The 18,140-nt window shown below is 45.8% G+C and overlaps 1 protein-coding gene across 2 annotated transcripts in view; it reads right to left on the reverse strand.

Annotated features, from left to right (window-relative positions):
• prkar1b (protein kinase, cAMP-dependent, regulatory, type I, beta) overlaps nucleotides 1-18,140 on the reverse strand; it is a 45,746-nt gene that overhangs the window by 22,428 nt on the left and 5,178 nt on the right. The window contains exons 1-3 of one of the 2 annotated variants that reach the window (XM_030089153.1): nucleotides 12,360-12,505; nucleotides 9,840-10,010; nucleotides 6,756-6,847 (exon numbers count right to left, since the gene is read on the reverse strand). In XM_030089153.1, coding sequence (XP_029945013.1) covers nucleotides 6,756-6,847; nucleotides 9,840-10,010; nucleotides 12,360-12,362 — 266 coding nt within the window. In that variant the 5' untranslated portion in view covers nucleotides 12,363-12,505. Of the gene's footprint in view, nucleotides 1-6,755; nucleotides 6,848-9,839; nucleotides 10,011-12,359; nucleotides 12,506-18,140 lie in introns of those variants that run through there. The other variant, XM_030089152.1, reaches the window with a different exon arrangement.

The following is an 18,140-nucleotide window of genomic DNA, read 5'->3' on the forward strand; positions in this document are numbered from 1 at the left end:
GCCAAAACCTAGCGAGCACGGAAATAGGCTGCACCCTCCAATCTAAATAAAACTCGGAGTGACACCGAAAAACCAATAAGGACGTCATGGGAGAATTAACACGCTATAACAAGACTGTTGTCTGTGCCTGTGCACTGGAACCTATCGCAGTGGCGCAGACAAAGAGGGCGGGATGTATACAATAGGAGGCCATGGGCCAACCCGGGCTATTCTGTCAGGCGCTAAGCTGCCCCGTCTCCGAATAATGTGTGGTGGTCAGTGTGTGGGTTGTCCTCTGGGCCCGGCTGCAGGAACATCATGTCCTCACAGCAGGGGCAAGCCCCGGCGAGGAAGCCGCGGTCATGCACACTCGCACATTTAGCCTACATGTTAATTCACGCGGGGTGAAACGTGACGACGACCACGATCGCAGATGAACTGTGTCACTGCAGTACATGAAGTGTGGTGTGGTCACACACACACACACACACGCGCTCACACACACAGGTGCTCGGCCCTAATGGTGGCACTGATGTTAAATACATGTTCTCTCTTTCACGACACTTGACCTCTGCTCCCACCGCGGTTAAAAAGCAGTCCTGACGGTCGTTTTCCTTTCAAAGACTGACGTGAGGCGGAGAAGATTTGTGACTTTTCAAGTGATGTTTCTGGCAGGTTTGGACTAATCCAAACCAAAGCTACGAGGTACCAAACACAAACATATACCTCACCTTAACTTCAGCCGAACACAAATTCACGTCTTCATTTACAAATCTGATGTTAACAACCTTACAAACAGAAGCACACACACACGGAAACACGCGCTCACGTTCTCAAACTTGATTGCATAAGCAGCCGAGAGGGCAAAACTGAATCACAGATAGCTGGAAAAGCGTCCTCTAAAGACTCTCGGGTGCGTTTTGGAGTGAGTGAAGCGTTTTTAAAAGGACTCCAGACACTGAAACAACTGCATTTCTCACTAGTTTCTGAAGTTTTATAGGGAAGTGGATAAAGAAGGATGACAGGGGGGGCGGAGGAGGGAGCAGGGGACACGTTGAGTCAGCAGAAAGCACATGCGAGAGGACAGCATTTTCCAGCGATCCGTGCGCACATGTGTGCCGACGCGCATGTTTCAGTGTGCTTATCTGCGCTCGCAGGCAGAAAAAAAACGCAGCCTGGCTGATGCCGCCTTTCGTCAAATTACACGTGTGCGCGGCGCGGAGGTGAGGGGGTCGGAGCTGAAGACGAGACGTGACGTCGTTGTTGGGGGGGGGGGGGTGGCGACGCTTCGCATGGCACGTTGCTCCTCTGTGCCGCGGCGCTGGACGGCGGTGGGGATGGTGGAGGTTCAGTCAGGCCTGCAGCTCTCCTGTGGTGACTGACCTCATCGCCTGGCCCCTGGCATTGTGGCAGCAGCACAAAGCCACGCGGAGCGAGGAGGCTGCACAGAATTGTGGGGGGAGGGAGTGGATGTGCGTGGATGTATAAGAGAATGACTGGGAGACAGAGAAAAGAGAAAGGCAGGAAGGAAAAGAGGGGAAGACAGAGAAAGCAGTCGATTCTAAGACCACCGAGTTCTCAGGAAAACCGGGGATGAGTGCGGGGATGAGTGCCCCCCCTAGGGGCTGCTGTACGGTAACAACAGATTCAGTGTCCGACAGCCTGGATGTTCGTCTGCGGCTGCATTCTGGCCCATTTCGCCGAAGCGAAGACGTTATTTCAGAAACAATCTGTCTGTGTTTCAGACCCAGGTCTATTCACTGCGCGCTGCTCGAGTTCCACATTACTTCTATTGAGCTATCCGATGCGACGATGACAGCTGTGTTCATCTGATACGGCGAGACAGTACTCTATCTCCCATCGCATCCTTCTTCTTGTTTTGTCTCTTTGTGCAGGCCTTAAATAAACGTCCGGCGAAACACAAGACAAGACGGATTCCTCTCCGGCAGTTTTAGGGCCTTTCCCCCCGCCATTGTTTGTTTAAGTTTTCAGTTGCCCGCTGATTTATTTATTATTGTTATTGCACCTCTTTCAGCACACACTCACACACACACACACACACACACACACACACACACCAACAAAAGAGTCCCGGTACACTAAAGATGTCCCCTGTCTATCAGCAGGAGCCGGTGGGGAAGGTGCAGAGGTTAGGGTTTAAAGGTCAAAGGTCGGCTAATCATTCACTTCATCAACTCATTACCGTGTTTGTTAATTAGAGGATTGAAGCCGGCAGGATGAGATGAGCAGAACCACTCCAAGAATCTGCCTTCTGCTTTAAAATATTGTTATTTAATTCATTTCATGTGACACACAAAAAAAAAAAAAAAAGCTAAAGAAACTTGATAAGGAGGGTTTTCTCATGTCCGCCAACCTACTTCTGTGAATATACAGTCAGCAGGGCTTTTAGTGTGGAAACGATTCCCAGGAGGGTCCTTTGTGGTCTGAATGCATTAGACTAATGTGAGCAGATCGGAGCAGACGGCTCGACCAGTTGATATGTGTCTATTTGAGTGTGCTTTGTTTGGGTCAGGAGAGAAATAAAAGCACCTCTCACAGATTCCTTAAAGGCCTCTTCAATATGTTGTGCTATCGGATTTCTCTTCGCAGTGACACACAAACACAGCAGAGACACCATTAAGGCATGTGACACAAACTTCTTATTCCATAACATATAAACCAGAAGCTAAATTTAATAGTCTGCATGTGACAAACAGGCTAAATCTGCAAAAATACATTTACAGTAAAGACCAACCCGTAAACCTGACAAGCAGCTGGGATTAAACCCCAACAGGTGCAAAAGTAACCAGCCTCTGTTATCAGTCCGGATCATTTCCAATTAAACAGTTCATCTGAAAAGTATGCAAATCAAAATGAAACTAAAATTATCAGATATCCGGATGGTAAGAGGAGATAACAGTTTCACTCGGTGTGATAATCATTTGAATGCAAGCGAGACGGACTTCAACATGACGTGAAATTAAACACCTGCTCCTTCCTTATCTTATGGTGTCTGTCTGTACGCTGAATCCTAATGAGGACATTAGTGGATGACAAATCAAACTTTTTCTTAGTTTGTTTTAAGAGGAGCAAGAGAGGAAACACACATCCAGGCATATATCAAGCGTACAGTACCTAATGATGAGGGGACTACTGAAGTGTCGCTCGGGGGCTTTCTACGCTTTATCACCGCGAACAAATCAACTCCATCCCGACCAAAGAGAACGGGCACATTCTTCAGTAAAGCTTCGCCTTCTGGTTTTTACCATCGCGGAGGAGGAGTCGTACGGCAACTGAGAAAATGTTGCTGCAAATCAATGTCAAGGGTTTGCAGGAAATACTTGGAAAAACCATAAGACCAAAGTAGTGATTGTCACAGGCCTTCTTCCACAGTCACCTGATAATAATACCTCTAAAAGTTTATGGGGACACTTGAAGATGGAAAAAGCACATTATTCCTGGAGTTTATGGATGCTGACTCTAAAGAGAAGATGCTAGAACAAGTGTGCTGATTGGTTTGATAATTTCAGATCATACAGGTTGGCAGCTTCTTCTTCAATGTAACATTTTTGTTTTATATCAATCTTTATATGAATGTTTTCTACTTGCATCTGCGAAAACGCAGCCAAATGCGGCCAAACTTCACCTCCAGGCAGCGGAGGAACAACGAGCTGGCTGCGAGCGCACGCACACACGGCTGGTGGAGCTCAAAAATTTTTGAGGCCATAAAGTTTGACATATGGAATGGTGTGTTAATCAAAGACTCCACGCTCCCAGCTGGTGCAGACACACTGGGAAAACACTGTGACATGCACACTTGAGAATGCACTTGCAGTGTGTGCGTGCATGTGTTTTCTCATGATAGAGTAATCCCTGTCACTCTTTGAAGTGATGGTGGTGTTTTTTGCACCTGGGCATGTGTGTGTGTGAGAGTTTCATGATCGATACTGAGTTTTAAGATAGGATGAGCAAAAGAGAGGAAACAGGAAGCGGAAGTGGGGCTAGTTTGCATTAATGTGCTGATTTCTCTCCCTTTCTGTCTTTGCATGGACTGATCAGGTACCGCTATAGCTGAGACTAACAAAAGATGTAACCTGAATATTTAGACATTCAGGCCACAAAAGCCTTTATTCCTTACTCACCCCCCGATCTCCTTAAGAAACCACACACACACAAAAACCCGACTACTTTGGATCATCCGCAATGTAAGCTGAGTAAGCGAACATTTACAAAACAGGATTTGATCAAAGCTTGGACGACTCTCTCGCTCTGTTTTAAGTCAAGTAATATTGTGCTTGTCCCAAGATGCCCGAGTGGATCATTTTTCTGCTGTCTGGTTCACTCCTGTAATTATACACTCAGTCATTACAGCCCGAACAGAAAACTAATAGGCAGGCTTCACTGCTGAAAGAAAATCCTGTGGAAAGACACCATGTGTGTAATGTTTAGAAATGGGCTTTTTGGGGGAGTGCCTCAGAAACATAATGATCAGAATTAACCCTACAGACGAATTAGAAGAAATATTTCACAATTAAAATCTGAACATAGAGTACATATGAAAATGTACATTCTGACTGCTGCTAGTTTTCATGTAGGATTGAGTGTGCAATTACGGCAAGTCAAAACACAGCAGAGCTGTGCAGAAATATCAGGTTTGGGCAAAGTTATGAAGTCTGACAGCCGGGGTCTCCAAATAAGTTGAGCAAAAGATTTCTATTAGCGTGTCTGGAAGTACTTCTGCATTACAGGAGGGGCAGATAAGCCAGGAAAGACTTTCAGAGAGAGCATAAAAGTGAGACAGCAGAGGAAAGGTCAGGAAAAAGTAAGGCTGGAAAGAGAGGCGGTGGAGAGAGCGGCGAAACAAAGAGGGCTTTATTGTTTTCGATCTTCCTCATTACTGAAACAGATGATAGCATAATGTAATGCTAATGGGGGAACAAACTGTGTGGTGTTCGGCTTACATAACCGATGACTGACTAATGGCACAAGGTGGTTTTTTAAGACACACACAAATATCCACTTTGAGGTTTTCGTACTCTCACGCACCAAACCTGAACAAAAAGAGTGCTTGTGAAAGTTTTGAGAAACTTGTCAAGCAGAATTGAAAGTCTACAGATGTGACGATCCACAAATGTGACATTTGATCCATCCTCATATTGACGTGAAATAGCTTATCTGATGTGATATTATGACAAATGCCTGAACCAGTCATACAACGTCATAATCTTCTCACCTAATGTAATATGTGAAAGAACATCTGATAACCCAAATGGCCAGCTGTTTGCAAAAAGAAAAAAAAAAAAAGCAAGCGCGAGAGAGAGAGAGAGGCGAAGGAGGAACTGAGAAGTTAGACTCCATCTGCTAATCTGCGTCAGTCCAATCTGGCACTTCTGGACAAAGCCGATGTGCTTCATATCATGGCTGCAATAATGTAAACAGAAGGCAGAAGTCAGCTTTCACAGATTTCCTCTCCAAAGTGCCGAGTTTTTAAGCTGAGAACAAATCGCAGATGCACGAACTCATGCAAAATATGTGGCATATTCTGAAATGGCGCCATCTGGAAAGGCCTTCTGGTTGCTTTGTACAGTTTTCCTTTAATGCCGGGTGACCACACTGGCCGTACGTCAACACTCTCCTGTCTGTGGCAGCTCCAGGCAAAACAACCGCGGGCCGACCGCAACGCAACCGAGCCGCCAGCCGGCGAAGCGGCCCGCCGTCCGGCATCATCAGCTGCAGGCGAAGAGTGAAGAAGAACAGCAGTGAGGGCGAGGGAGGGAGGGAAAAACAACGGGCGAGGAAGTGGAAAGAAAGGCCAAGAAATTGCTCCATAATCGGACAAGATTTTCACAGAGTGGGATCCTTCTGCGCTGCTGTTCACGCTCAACCGCAGATCCCACAACGACCACTTCCTGTGCGCACGGTATCAACGGTGGACGTTAGTTTGTGCGTAGTGAGACAGCAAACACGACGGCCAGTCCAACAAATTCTTCATCACGCCCGGTTTGATGGACTGATGACAACGCCGTTGCAGCGCCGGGCGTGCCGGGAGGCCTTGAGCACGTTAAACCCTGACAGTTTATGGTCTGCCGCCACATACACTTCTGGTGTAACTCTAATCTGCCGCTTCAGCCGCCCAGCGACACGACTCCTCAGCCTGTCCGGACCCGTCACGTGTCGCGTGCGGCTCGAAGCTCCCTCAGAAGCAGTGACGTGCAATCAGACGCCCGCGCGCCGGCGTCGAGGGACCGCGCTAAATTGTCAGCCGACGAAAGAGCGGAAAAAAGTGTGTTTTGGGTTCGGTCCGCCGGGGCTACAGCCAACAGGAAAGCTCCGGTGTTTTCCTCTCCACGGGGCATAATGGATTCTCCCTGCCAATGAAACACTATTCCGGCTGGCGGGCGGGACCGCCGGCCACCTGAGAGCCTTTTCCCACAACACCCAATCCTTAAGCCAGAGCCAGACCCAGAGCCATCATGGGAGATCCGAGACAGATGTGAGGACGGCGAGAGCGCGGCTGCGGAGGGGAGAAATCTGAAACAACAATCAAACGGCACAGATGGCAGAAAAAGAAAAACCAATCATTTCTAAAAATGCAACACGACACTGACGCGCATTCTTGTAACCATAGCAACCAGTTCTACAAAAAAACAAAACAAATACAGACGTAGATAAACCCCCATAGCCACATCTGTCCATGCTGAGAGGCCAAGAGGGCAACACAATCAACCAGAACAACAGTTCATGACTTTATCGGCGCCGCCACCTAAACGTCGTACCTTCTCTCGTTGTCGTCGAGGTGAGCGAACAGCACATTCTTGGAGATGGCTTTGGCCAAGGCAGTCATGGTCTTGTAGTCTTTTGGAATCACCTGTTGGAGACAAAGGAAGTAAAACGACCGCGTGAGATAAACTCAGCTGCGACGACACACGAAAGAAGCCAGAACAAACCGACTTCAAAAGGAGGCTAAACTGAGTAATTAAAGAGCAGCATATTGGCAAACTCTGAAAGGGATACACCACACGTGTGCTCGTGTATTTTTGGGAGAGTCCATCTGTTCGGGGATTGCGCTGAGAATGTCGCACAGACGTTTAAAAATTCAAAAGATCTCCCGACTCATTCATAAAACATGCATTCTTTTTTTTTTTTCCATGTCCCGGACTCTGCGGCGTGTGTTCATGGAAAGTATGAAGCCACAACAAAGCAGCCCCATCCAGAAATCTCAGTTAGAACGGAACCTACACCTATTTCAGCATATCGTCAAAATGAGAGAAGAGAAAAAGAAAGGAAAACAGAGGACGAGCGTTATATTAATGCCTCTCGCAGGGGGATGACAGAGGGGCATGGGTATGTGTGTTGTGGGAGAGAGGAGGGGAGAGGCTGTAATTAAGTTAAAGCAACAGATGTCTCCACATGAAGATAACCACACGGGGGCCGTGCACAATATGCGCAGAAATGCGCGCGCAACCACATCTCATACGGTATATAATAAGAAGTACCAACATTCTATCTGTTTGCAGAACTGCGGGATACTTAGCGGTCGGGGAAGAGAAATCGGTTGGTCTGGCCTGGAAATGCACTCGGAGGAGGACACGGGTTTTAGGTCAGCCCTCCGACACGTCTTCCCAAAGATCAAGCTGCAGCTTCAACAGCCAGGGGAGCATTAGATGCCGGGGCATCGCTTTCTTGCTCTCCTACTCATGATTCAGTGAGTGTGTTTCTACCGGTAGATATTGTGCTTTAATAAAGCCAAGAGGCGGAAAAAAAAAAAAAAAAAGTTGGAGTACAGACAGATGTGAAAAGATGGGTTTCTTCATGATTTAACAGCTGCAAACAGTTGTGAAAAAAGATATTAGTGGAATCCAGTTGGTTAAAAACATGTTTACTTTGCAATAAAAAGTCAGAGCCAGGTGGACGATTAAAAACCATCTTTATACAGGAACATTCACATTTCTTTTTCTCCATATTAATAACATTACTTTCACTGTCTGAAAAATCTCTCTCAATCTGTTAATACTTAATTTATTCTGCACTAAACCCATATTATTCTGGAGACGGGGGTTCGCTAACTGGCTGTATAATGTTAAATTTCACACTGTATGTACATCAGTGAATGTCTACGGGGGGAAACATCTGGCTCACCACATCAGGGCTTTCCACACGGCCACAAGAATTTTACAAATTTAAGAAAAAGCCCAGCCAGGAAGAAAAAGAGAGAAAGAGGAAGAGCGTGTGCTCCATTGATCCCTCTGTGGGAAACTTCTTCCCTGCATTTAACCCTCATCCTGCTGGGAGCGGCGGGCCGCCGCAGCGCTTCGTGCGGCGGTCAAGGGTCTTGTTCAGCGAGCCATAGTGGTAATCTGTCAGCAGTGGGATTCGAACCGGCAATCCTCCAATCCCAGGTTTGCTTCCCCATCCTCTAGCGCAGTATTTTTCTTCATTTCAAAAATGCCAATGAACCTTTTGCTCTTTATCGCAGCTCCGTCGGAAGACGTGCACGCGCGCAAGCGTGCGCACGCATTCAAAGGTCAAAGCAGATAACAGAGATGCATCTATTTCCCGTCTGCAATGGGCCACTCTGGCAGGTTTTTCACGGATATTTAGGTTTATGTTCTTTTCCGGAGGCCATCTTGGCTCAAGGTGTGGTTTCTCAGTCTGGCTTCTGTTACGGAGGAAGTGGAAGGAAACACAATGAAGCTGGTTTCATTTTTCTGTGGCAAAGACAACTCTGTTTTTCTTGTAGAAATGAAAAGAAAAGTCATTACTTGTCTCTTTTAATATCTGCACTTTTGGAAGACAACACACGGAGCTATTTTTAGTCATCGTTCATGAAGTCCTTCCTGTCTGCTGCAGTTACATTCTTTGTAATTATTATATTGTTTAGGCTGACGTCAGGCACTGCTTGGCAGTTTGTGATGGTTCAGGCTCAGATGCAATACAGTCTGTCATCAGCGGGCAAGCCCATCAAAGCACAGCCGGCGTGTGTTTGTGCGTCTGGATACTTTGCTGCACGTTAACGGTTCAGGCCTGACTGAAGCGATGTGCTTTCATGTTCTGATTCAACTTTAATTCGCTTTCCTCCGAGGAGCCCGCCGTGTTCTGCAGGCACGTGAAGTAACGCCACTGACGTGGCCGGCGGCGTGAATCACCACATCCGTCACTGAGACGGTCTGTGAGAGAGTGAAGGACAGTGAAGGGAAGGAAGAAGAAAAAAAAAAAAAAAAAAAGCTGGAGATGAAGGCAGGCTGCCTGCCATGACACACGGCTGCAGCGTCTCTGGTAGAAGTCTCAGGGCCGTAAACTCAGACGTGCGTGCGCACACCTGACACACAAAGAGACACACCGCACGCTTCGGCGGCCGCGCAATTACGGCGTGGTGACGGGGTTCATGCCGTTATGTCATTACCCGGCAATTACTGGCGTGTCAAGTTAAATTACGATGAACAAGCACTGTCCAATCCAAGAATGTGCATGTGTCCGGAGCATGAGCACGCTTCTGCGTCTGTGTGTGTGTGTGTGTGTGTGTGTGTGTGTGTGTGTGTGTGTGTGTGTGTGTGCATGTGTGTGTGAGAGAGAAGGTGAGTTATGGTTTCTGGCACAGGAGCGTTTTCCCCTTTTCCCATGGCTCTGAAAAAAATTATGTCATGGAAACAGAGGAGTTTTTAGGGGAGACTGATAACTTTACCAGTAGAACCATAAATACTTCGACTTCTTTTATCATTTATAGGTTCGGGAATAAAGTAACATCTTATTCTAATCTGATGTCGTGTTCTGTCAAGCTATATGAAGCGTCTGTACTAGCAGCAATATGCACAGGAGTGTGTGTCTGATAACAAACAGTGTTTCGGTGTCCGGGGGCTGACCTTGCGTACGTAGCTGACAGCATCCTCCTCGGTGTAGACCTCGGCGCTGACCCCTCCTCTGCGGCGGCGGGTCTTGACGACGGGGTTGGGCGGCGGCGGGGAAACCTCATCGTCGTGCGAGTCTGACTGGCTGTTAGATTTCTGGCGCGCCATGATCTGCTTGCATTCTTCCTGCAGGAACAACGACAGAGACGAGATGTTTAGAGGCTTGTGCTTTAGAAAGGGGGAAAAAAAATCAATAAATACATACAGTAAATAATTTGCTGCTCTATCCACTATTCACTTGTTCTTGACACGCTGTAAAAAAGGTACGTGTTGAAAAACAGAGAAGACAAATGCAGCTTCAGGCAAGATCATCTGAGACGACCTGCTACTCTTTTAACTCATAAATGATCACATGAAGAGGGGATGACGAGCCTCTTCTGACTGCGTGCATCATGTGGCGTCCTCAGCAGGCCAGACCACCGACCACAAAGAACGCTTGATCAAATAAAACACACGTATTTGTGGTCTGAGCACACTGGTACCATGAGGAAGACGTCAAATCCTGACATCCACAAGGCCGTGCAGTCAGAGAAGGGAGAGCTGGTACAGGTGCTCCCCTCCTCAGCGACGGTCAACAAGGAATAATTAGCATGTGTACGCAATCAGATGACTGAGAGCTTGTGAATGAGTGAGATTACTTTGAAGCGAGGCGAGGTGTTTGCACAAAAATTGGCCATCGTCCGACTGCTTTGAGTATTTTTATACAAATGCCTGACGTCATGGATTTATTTTTTTTAGTATTTGAGAAAATGAATGTCTTCCAGCATAGAGTGAAGTGAACGCACATTCTTGTGCAATACCTTAGTTGACTTAAAGGATGAAATTTTAATCTACAGCATTCCCTTAAATTTGCAATGTAGAACTAATAAAGTGTTTTTTTTTTTTTTTCACAGAATGAACAAAAACAAAGCTTATTACATTCTACACATTCTACAACTCCTCCACTGAGTTGCGTACTTATAAAAGAATGCCTCTTTCAGCAAACTGAGAACCCAATTTGGTAAGATCCTGTATAAAGCATGCTGAATGGCATATTTAACACGTTACGTACTTTGTTGGTGCGCTGAGCCTCAACAACCACAAGATGAAATGTGATCACATCGAGTTGGATAAGCTGACGGAGTAAGTGATCAAAAACATTTCAGCAAATAAATCTGAGTCAGAACAAAGCAATGCGTTGGATGACTGACCACAAAGATAACTTAAGCATTTGGAGAAAAAGAAAAAAAAAAGGAGCAACAAAAGAGATTTAGAAAAGATTTAAAGAGCTGAGAAGTGGTACAACTGAGAAAATCCCTGAAAGTTTGCAAACAGAAGTTGTGGCGAGCTCAACGACGGAGCGGCTCTCACCGCAGTAACAGAAGCGTCTCTGGTGGAGGCTGACCTGATCTGCACCCTTTCTTCAAACGCATTAAAAACAGATGTGATCGCGATCAATGCAAATATTTTCAAACAAACCGCACTGCACGCCACTCAGTGATTCACAAGAACTTCTCTCTTTTTTTTTTTTTTTTTTTTGGTACAACGCGATGGATGCGCCCAATACTTAGTCTGTAGTGTCTATTGGCAGATTAGCGTCTACCGATGTGTTATATGTGCCCATTATATTCCGCAGAAACACAGAGATGCAGAGAATAGGTGACAGCAGTTATTTCACCTGAAAAAAAAAACCTGAGACAGCCTGACCTCAAAACTCAACATCTCTCCGCACCATATTCTCCAACTGTCTGGTTGAATAATGACTGCATAACGTTGAAAAACAAAGAGAAACCGAAGCACGAGCGAGATCAGCTAATTAGGCAGACATCCACGGTGAACTCATTAGCCTGAACTTTGACTTTATTCTATGAGACGGCACCTTTCACCCAGCGATCATTCCCTCTTTGTCTGACTGCGTCTCTCCCTCCTGCTCATTACGCTCAAAGGTTACCGTGATGCGCTGCTCACTGTGTAAAACACTGTTATAATAAAGATCTCATACACAAAAACAACTCGGTGGGGCACACACACACACACACACACACGCGCACACACACTTTTTTTTTTTTTTTTTTTGCTTACGCAGAGTCACCGCCTGAGGGAACGCAGCCAGCAGGAGGAGCAGAGGGGAGGTGGATCCAGAGAGCAGCAGCATCGATGCACACATTCACACACTCCAACCTCCAAAACACACGCACACACAGAGGCAGAGTGCGGCGGGAAAAGACAGCTCGCACACACACACACTCAGCTTTATCAAGGAGGCAACCGCTGCAATCAAGTGGCACACACAGCTTCCTCCGAGGAGCCAAAACAAACACTTCAGTACAAACACGCTTTTTTTTTCTCTCTTCCTTCACACAAACTATGGAACAAAACACTGAGCATCACTTCATCTAAACACACACACACACATGCATTCACCTTTACCTTGACGTGACATCCTACACGCTTCAGCCTACTAAAGATCATACAAATGTGTGAAAACGTATTTACCATGGCATGGACGGCTCCCGGTCAGGCCTGCTGTGAGTCCCTCAGCCTGTCAGAGGCGCCCAGACATCCAGTCAAAGTTTGTGTGTCAGAGCATCGACACACTTTCATCCCCATCTCATACACACCTGACGCACGCGCCACAATGCATCAGCATCCCGCCGCTCCCGCACAAGCATGTGGGCCAAAAAAACAAAAAAAAAAAAAAAAAAAAGAAGGAGAGAATCCAAGTTGGTTGTTGTGTGAGACAAAGTGAGAGCGTGCGGGTGGCTGAACGTCTGCAATCCCAGCGACACGGCGGCCAAAGAACAAGTCTATTGATGAAAACACTGATCACAGCAAAAAGGCTGTCTCCTCATCGCTCCTGCGCAACTCTGTGTCTCTGCTTCCTACCCTCTCTCTCCCTCTCTCTCTCCCTCTCTCTCACAATCAGGTGGCGCAATGAGCGGGTTCCTCTCGCTACCCTTCGTCCCTTCGTCACTATGACAACTGTGCACTGTGAGCATCCTGAATGGCTCGTAGTGAGGCTGAGCAGGAAGCACGCACCTACATCCAGACAGCAGTTCAGATGCCTGTTGACGGATTCTCTCTCTCTCGCTACATTCATTCACATCACGAGAACGAAAACACTGCTCTCCTCAGTACGGACTGCTGCTCTAACTGATCCATGGATGTGAAGATTCCCACAGGGATACAACACAATCCTGCAGATTCCCATGTGTGTGTGCCCCGGCGCTATCCATCTGTGTGTCTTTTTCACACACACTTATCTTCGGCCCGCCCACGGGCTTCCCTCTGAGGTCAGAGGGTTAGTCACTGAGTGGGGACTTTGTACCAGGCTCTGACAAGTGTCTGTACTGCTGCGGTCGAAGCATCCAAAGAGGGAGATGCACGAAAATGTATAATTATACACAGCGAAGTCTTTATCAGTTTAACGTGAGGAAAATATCTCAAAAAAAGAGATTTTTTGAGACATTAATTCAGACAGTATTTATTGTCCAGAATGAGTTATTTCGCCCTCTATTAGACAATCTCTCTCTTCCTCTCTCCTTCTATCTTCTGCACTCTCTGCGTCATCATCAGAGGCTGCGTGCCAGAAAGAGAGGACAGAGGGGGGGAGGGCGAGGAGAGGAGACAGAGGACACAGGCGTAAGCAACACACACAGAGGCGTTTTCAAAAAGTGTGCTTTGAATCAGTGACAGAAGGACCTCAGACCGCAGATTCAACAATGAGAGCGCGGACAAAAGATGACACAAATCCAGTCCCTCACATGCCCTCTCCTCAGAAAGTATCTTCTATTAAAAACATCATTAATTCCAATTTAAATTCATCTGCGGATTGACGATTCCTGTTAAAAGGGTCCATATTATACGGGTTTGAACCAATTTGCACCGAGCAGACGTGAACAAAAGTTATGACTACCTCTCATCTGAATCGCTGTGTGACGAACCAGTATTAATGAGCCCAGCCATTCAGCCCGTTCAGCGCCAAACCATTCAAGCCATCCAGAAGGATCAGTGAGTTCAAAGCATAAACACCTCAAAAGAACTATTCTTCCGTGAACTCCATTTTTCATATTAGTCAGATAAAAAAAAAGAAAAATCAAACATCAGCAGTCTGACCCAAAAATTTATCTTATATTTCCTAAAAGAAATGTTACCTCAGGACAGCACTGCCCTCGTCCAATGGCACGGACAGTCTCTCCCTCTCCACTGCTGACGCTGAAAGCGTGCAAGCGAGGCAAAAAAAACAAAAAAAAAAAACAAAAACAAAGTGACGCACAAACACACACATCCAGGTAATGAAGCATGCAGCGCTGATCCACCAGAGAAGCTAACAGTCAACTCATCACTCTGTTCCACACCATTACAGCGCAACAATAGACAGAAAGTTCACTGCTGTATTCGGCCTGCCGCTGCGTGGACGCCAGTGAGACGATGCTCATTCCTCTGCAACGCATAAACAATCCTGTCTCGCTATCTGATCATGTTGGCTTTAGCATATGAGATCTGGTAAAAGGGAACTTTTAGAGAATTGTGTCTATTACTTGGAAAAACAAGAAGGTGCGGCCTAATCACGAGAGAAAATACGGTCCTAAAGCAGTGTTGTTCTTGGATGTAACAGTGTTTGACAGCTCAGATAAGCATGTTTTGTTACAGTCCTGTGGAGTCTCTCTACACAGCTCTGCTTTCACACAGACCGCGGGCTGGCAGAGGAAGGTGAAAGGATGCAACGGGCAGATGAGAGAGGACAAAGAGGGACCACCGTGGAGACGGGGACCGGGGTGCGATTCTACCTGCGGAGGCGCAGGGTGAGCTCGGGTGGAGGGGGTTTAGGTCGGGGTCACTGCGCGCAACCTGGGCTGATCTGACAGACGACCCAGTCCAGCATGATGGCGATGAGTGAGTGTCGCGAAGACAATGGCTACACTTTAAAGTTTAAAAAAAAAATGCTTCTGTTGCAGAAATACATTGAATTTTCTAGATTTGTACGGAAAAAAATAAAATCAATGTGGAGGAAAAGACAGGGAAGCTAATCCAAAGCCACACAAGGCTCCTCTAAATGCACTCAGCAGACTCAACAAACAACAGAAACCCTCCCGACGAATTGTCAATCAGAGGCCTTTGAAGGGACTGGTGAATTTGTTATGATAGTCCCTGGTGACAGCTCAATGGCTGGCAGCACATAATGCCTTCTCATTTTACAGGGGAGGGGGTGGGGGGCAGCGGCTGATTGACTGATACAGTGAAAGACACGGAACAAAGAATCTCTCCCATAATGCAGCGTGATGGGATCGTTCACAAGCGGGGCTGATTTGGCGGCGCTGGCGTTTGTTCCTTCCTGACATGCTTGTTGACGCCGTGTTGAGTTTTACAGAATGTACTACCACCGGCTTCAAAGAGACGAACAGACACACGGCCTGCAAAACACGACGCCGACGTTTCAGGACGCCGTTTTTCTGTCGCTGGAGAAAAAGTTTGTTATTATTCTAAGAGAAAGAGAGAGTGTCTGAGCTGACAAGAATGAAGAAAAGTAATAGAAATGAAAAAAAAAGAACAGAGAGCTTTCATAAATCGGGGGCAAGAGAAAGAGCACTGTTATATGGAAAAAAAAAGAGAGATGAGTCAACTTTGGGAAAAACAGCAAAGGATATTTTTTTAAACTCTGGGGCAAAAAGGTGAAAATGTACAAAATAAAAGTGTTTCGTGGCTTGAAGAAGAAAAGCTGTATAAGTGTGGAGAGCGTGAGGACTGAGAAATCGCACGAGGGATAAGAGGCATAAAAGACAAACTGTAAAAACCCAGAAGTAAAGCATGAGACGCAAACTTATGATGACCCGCGGGGCTGTAAAGAACAGAGGAGCATTCTGGTACAAACAACAGTTCACACAACACAACAGTAATCACACTGTACTCGGATTACAAACAGGCAGAAGCTGCCACTGAGCAAGGAGATGCTCTACTTACTACATCTTCACTCAGTAAAAGGCTTTCTGGCCGTTGGCCAGTTTACCAACAAGCTGCTGCTCTAAAAATAATGCCATAAATACAGCGCAAGTAAAGGAAGCTATTTTGTGAAACTGAAAACCTGACGAAAACGTCGCTTCAGGAATGTTTACGTGGCTCAGAAAGGCGGCTATGGTCAACTTTCCATAAATGGTTTACGGCAAACAACCCACCCCCTTTTCCCCCTGGGGCCAGGCAAATCAAAGACGACTAAACGAACGCATCAGGAGATCAAAAGTTCCATAGCGAAACATCACATGTTGAAATGCGGCACTTCCAGGCTGTGCTGAGGCGTCACATGCATGCAGATGGAGCTGCGGAGTGAAGCCTGTCATTGCCCTGAACCGTGCAGGTGGCGTGTTATATAAAGATGCAAGTGTTGATTCCTGCAGAAAGAGGAGGGAGACACGTGTGAAGCCATCAGATATGTTATCATGTGAAGAGAGAGGGGTGAAACTCATGATGTGCCTGCAGTACAGAACAAACTGTCAACAGATGAAGCAAAGGGAAAGCAGTTCGGAGACATGAACAGGAGAAAAAAAAAATCATCTGAAGATAAAATACACCAAATTATACAAAACATCTGTGGTGCAAGCTGCCTGCTTCCCACACTGAGTGACATTTTCTACAGTCACACATTCAGTAATATCACATTTGGATATTTGGACGGTGCTGCTTGCAAGGAAGCCTTCTGGCAAACACTGACCGCCTCGAGAATAACACTCGGAACCGGTCTGCTTCACAGTGCAACATATGACCGCTTTAGATCGCTGAGGACCTGGATATCAGGAGGTGTTTAAGGTCAAGAATAATACTTGGGAAAGTTTATATTGATGTGATTTAAAATCTGAAAAAAAGTTTGGGTTGTTGTTTCTGGCTGCATCCACTTCAAGGCGTCAGTATGTTTCTTCAGCTGGGTTTCCACACGACGTTCAGCCTTCATTATAAGATCATTTCTGCATTCTATGGCTTCTTTGCTCTTGCCATCTTTCCTAAATTTCTTCTTTTGCTTTTCTTTCACTGGAAGTTTTGAATTAAACGATACTCTCTCCAGCTGATCATTCTGGTGTAGAATGGAAGCCAGACACTGTTTTCAACCTGCCTTTTAATGCGTCGTCATTCACGGTATTACTGTTAATTACTGTTTACACTTTACATTTACAATGTTCAGTTCTGTAGCAGGGTTCAGTTCCTCATTAATGATATTCTTCATCACTGCTTTGCTACTTTTCTTAAATAAGCTGTAATTTCCTAAAACATCACAAGTTAGAGAATAATTTTAGGTTTTCTAGGTGGATGGAGGTGGATCTGAAAGTTCAAAGTAGAGACAAACTCACTATCACAGAGGAAAAACACAATGTGGTGAAATGCTTTGTCTTCATAGCCTCTATTGCCCACATTGAGGTTTAATTGTCTGCAATTACACCCTGAGCTAAAGTGACAGAGACAATGAATTGGAGCATTGTTCTGATAAGACATCATTACCATGCATAAATAGGCAGAATGAAAAGGAGCCTGTTATTCTGACATTCACAACATGAGACGTCTACCAAACATGTTATTATGCATTCCAAAAATCCAATAGAACTGGTACGTTAGATATTTATATGAACTCAAAATTCAAAAAATATAGAGAGAGAAAAGGAAACGTGTATGTGGAGAAAGTGGATGAAACAAGACAGAGGAAAGATGTTGGGAGAAAAAGATATTCGAGGTAAGATTGCTATGAAAAGTATGAAAAGTATCCTGTGCCACTGTGAAAGGAGGTCAGGTCTGGAAAGGGGGGGGGGGGGGGGGGGGGAATAATACCCCAGTTATCTAACTGGCACACAGAGAGGTTTGGACACAGTGGTGGACGAGGGGACAAAACTTCCGTGAATAAAGGGGCTCATTCAACACGGGACAGAAACTGTATATCTATCAATTTGTCCTCCGCCGTTGCCAAGGTTACCACCTTTTGTTGATGAAAATGGCTGCAAGAGATAAGAAACCTGAATACGAACTGGAAGAGAGGAAAAACCTCTTTGAACTGATAGCTTGAACTTCCTGCTCAAAATAACATCTAGAAGTAAAGAGACGCTACAATGAGTTTGAGCAGAATTCACAAATAATATATTCCTTTAGTGAAAGCTTTTTGTTGGGAAAAATATGGATTCCTGTGACGACAACTTCTCTTTGCAACACAAAATAATCCTCAAGAAAAGAATAGCATGATGGGTTTCAAAGAAAAACTGAAAAGAGTATTACTGCTTTATCCGCAGCCGTGTATTTGAATTA

The sequence above is a fragment of the Salarias fasciatus genome, chromosome 4 (genome assembly GCF_902148845.1).
Source record: "Salarias fasciatus chromosome 4, fSalaFa1.1, whole genome shotgun sequence".
NCBI classification, from domain to species: Eukaryota; Metazoa; Chordata; class Actinopteri; order Blenniiformes; family Blenniidae; genus Salarias; species Salarias fasciatus.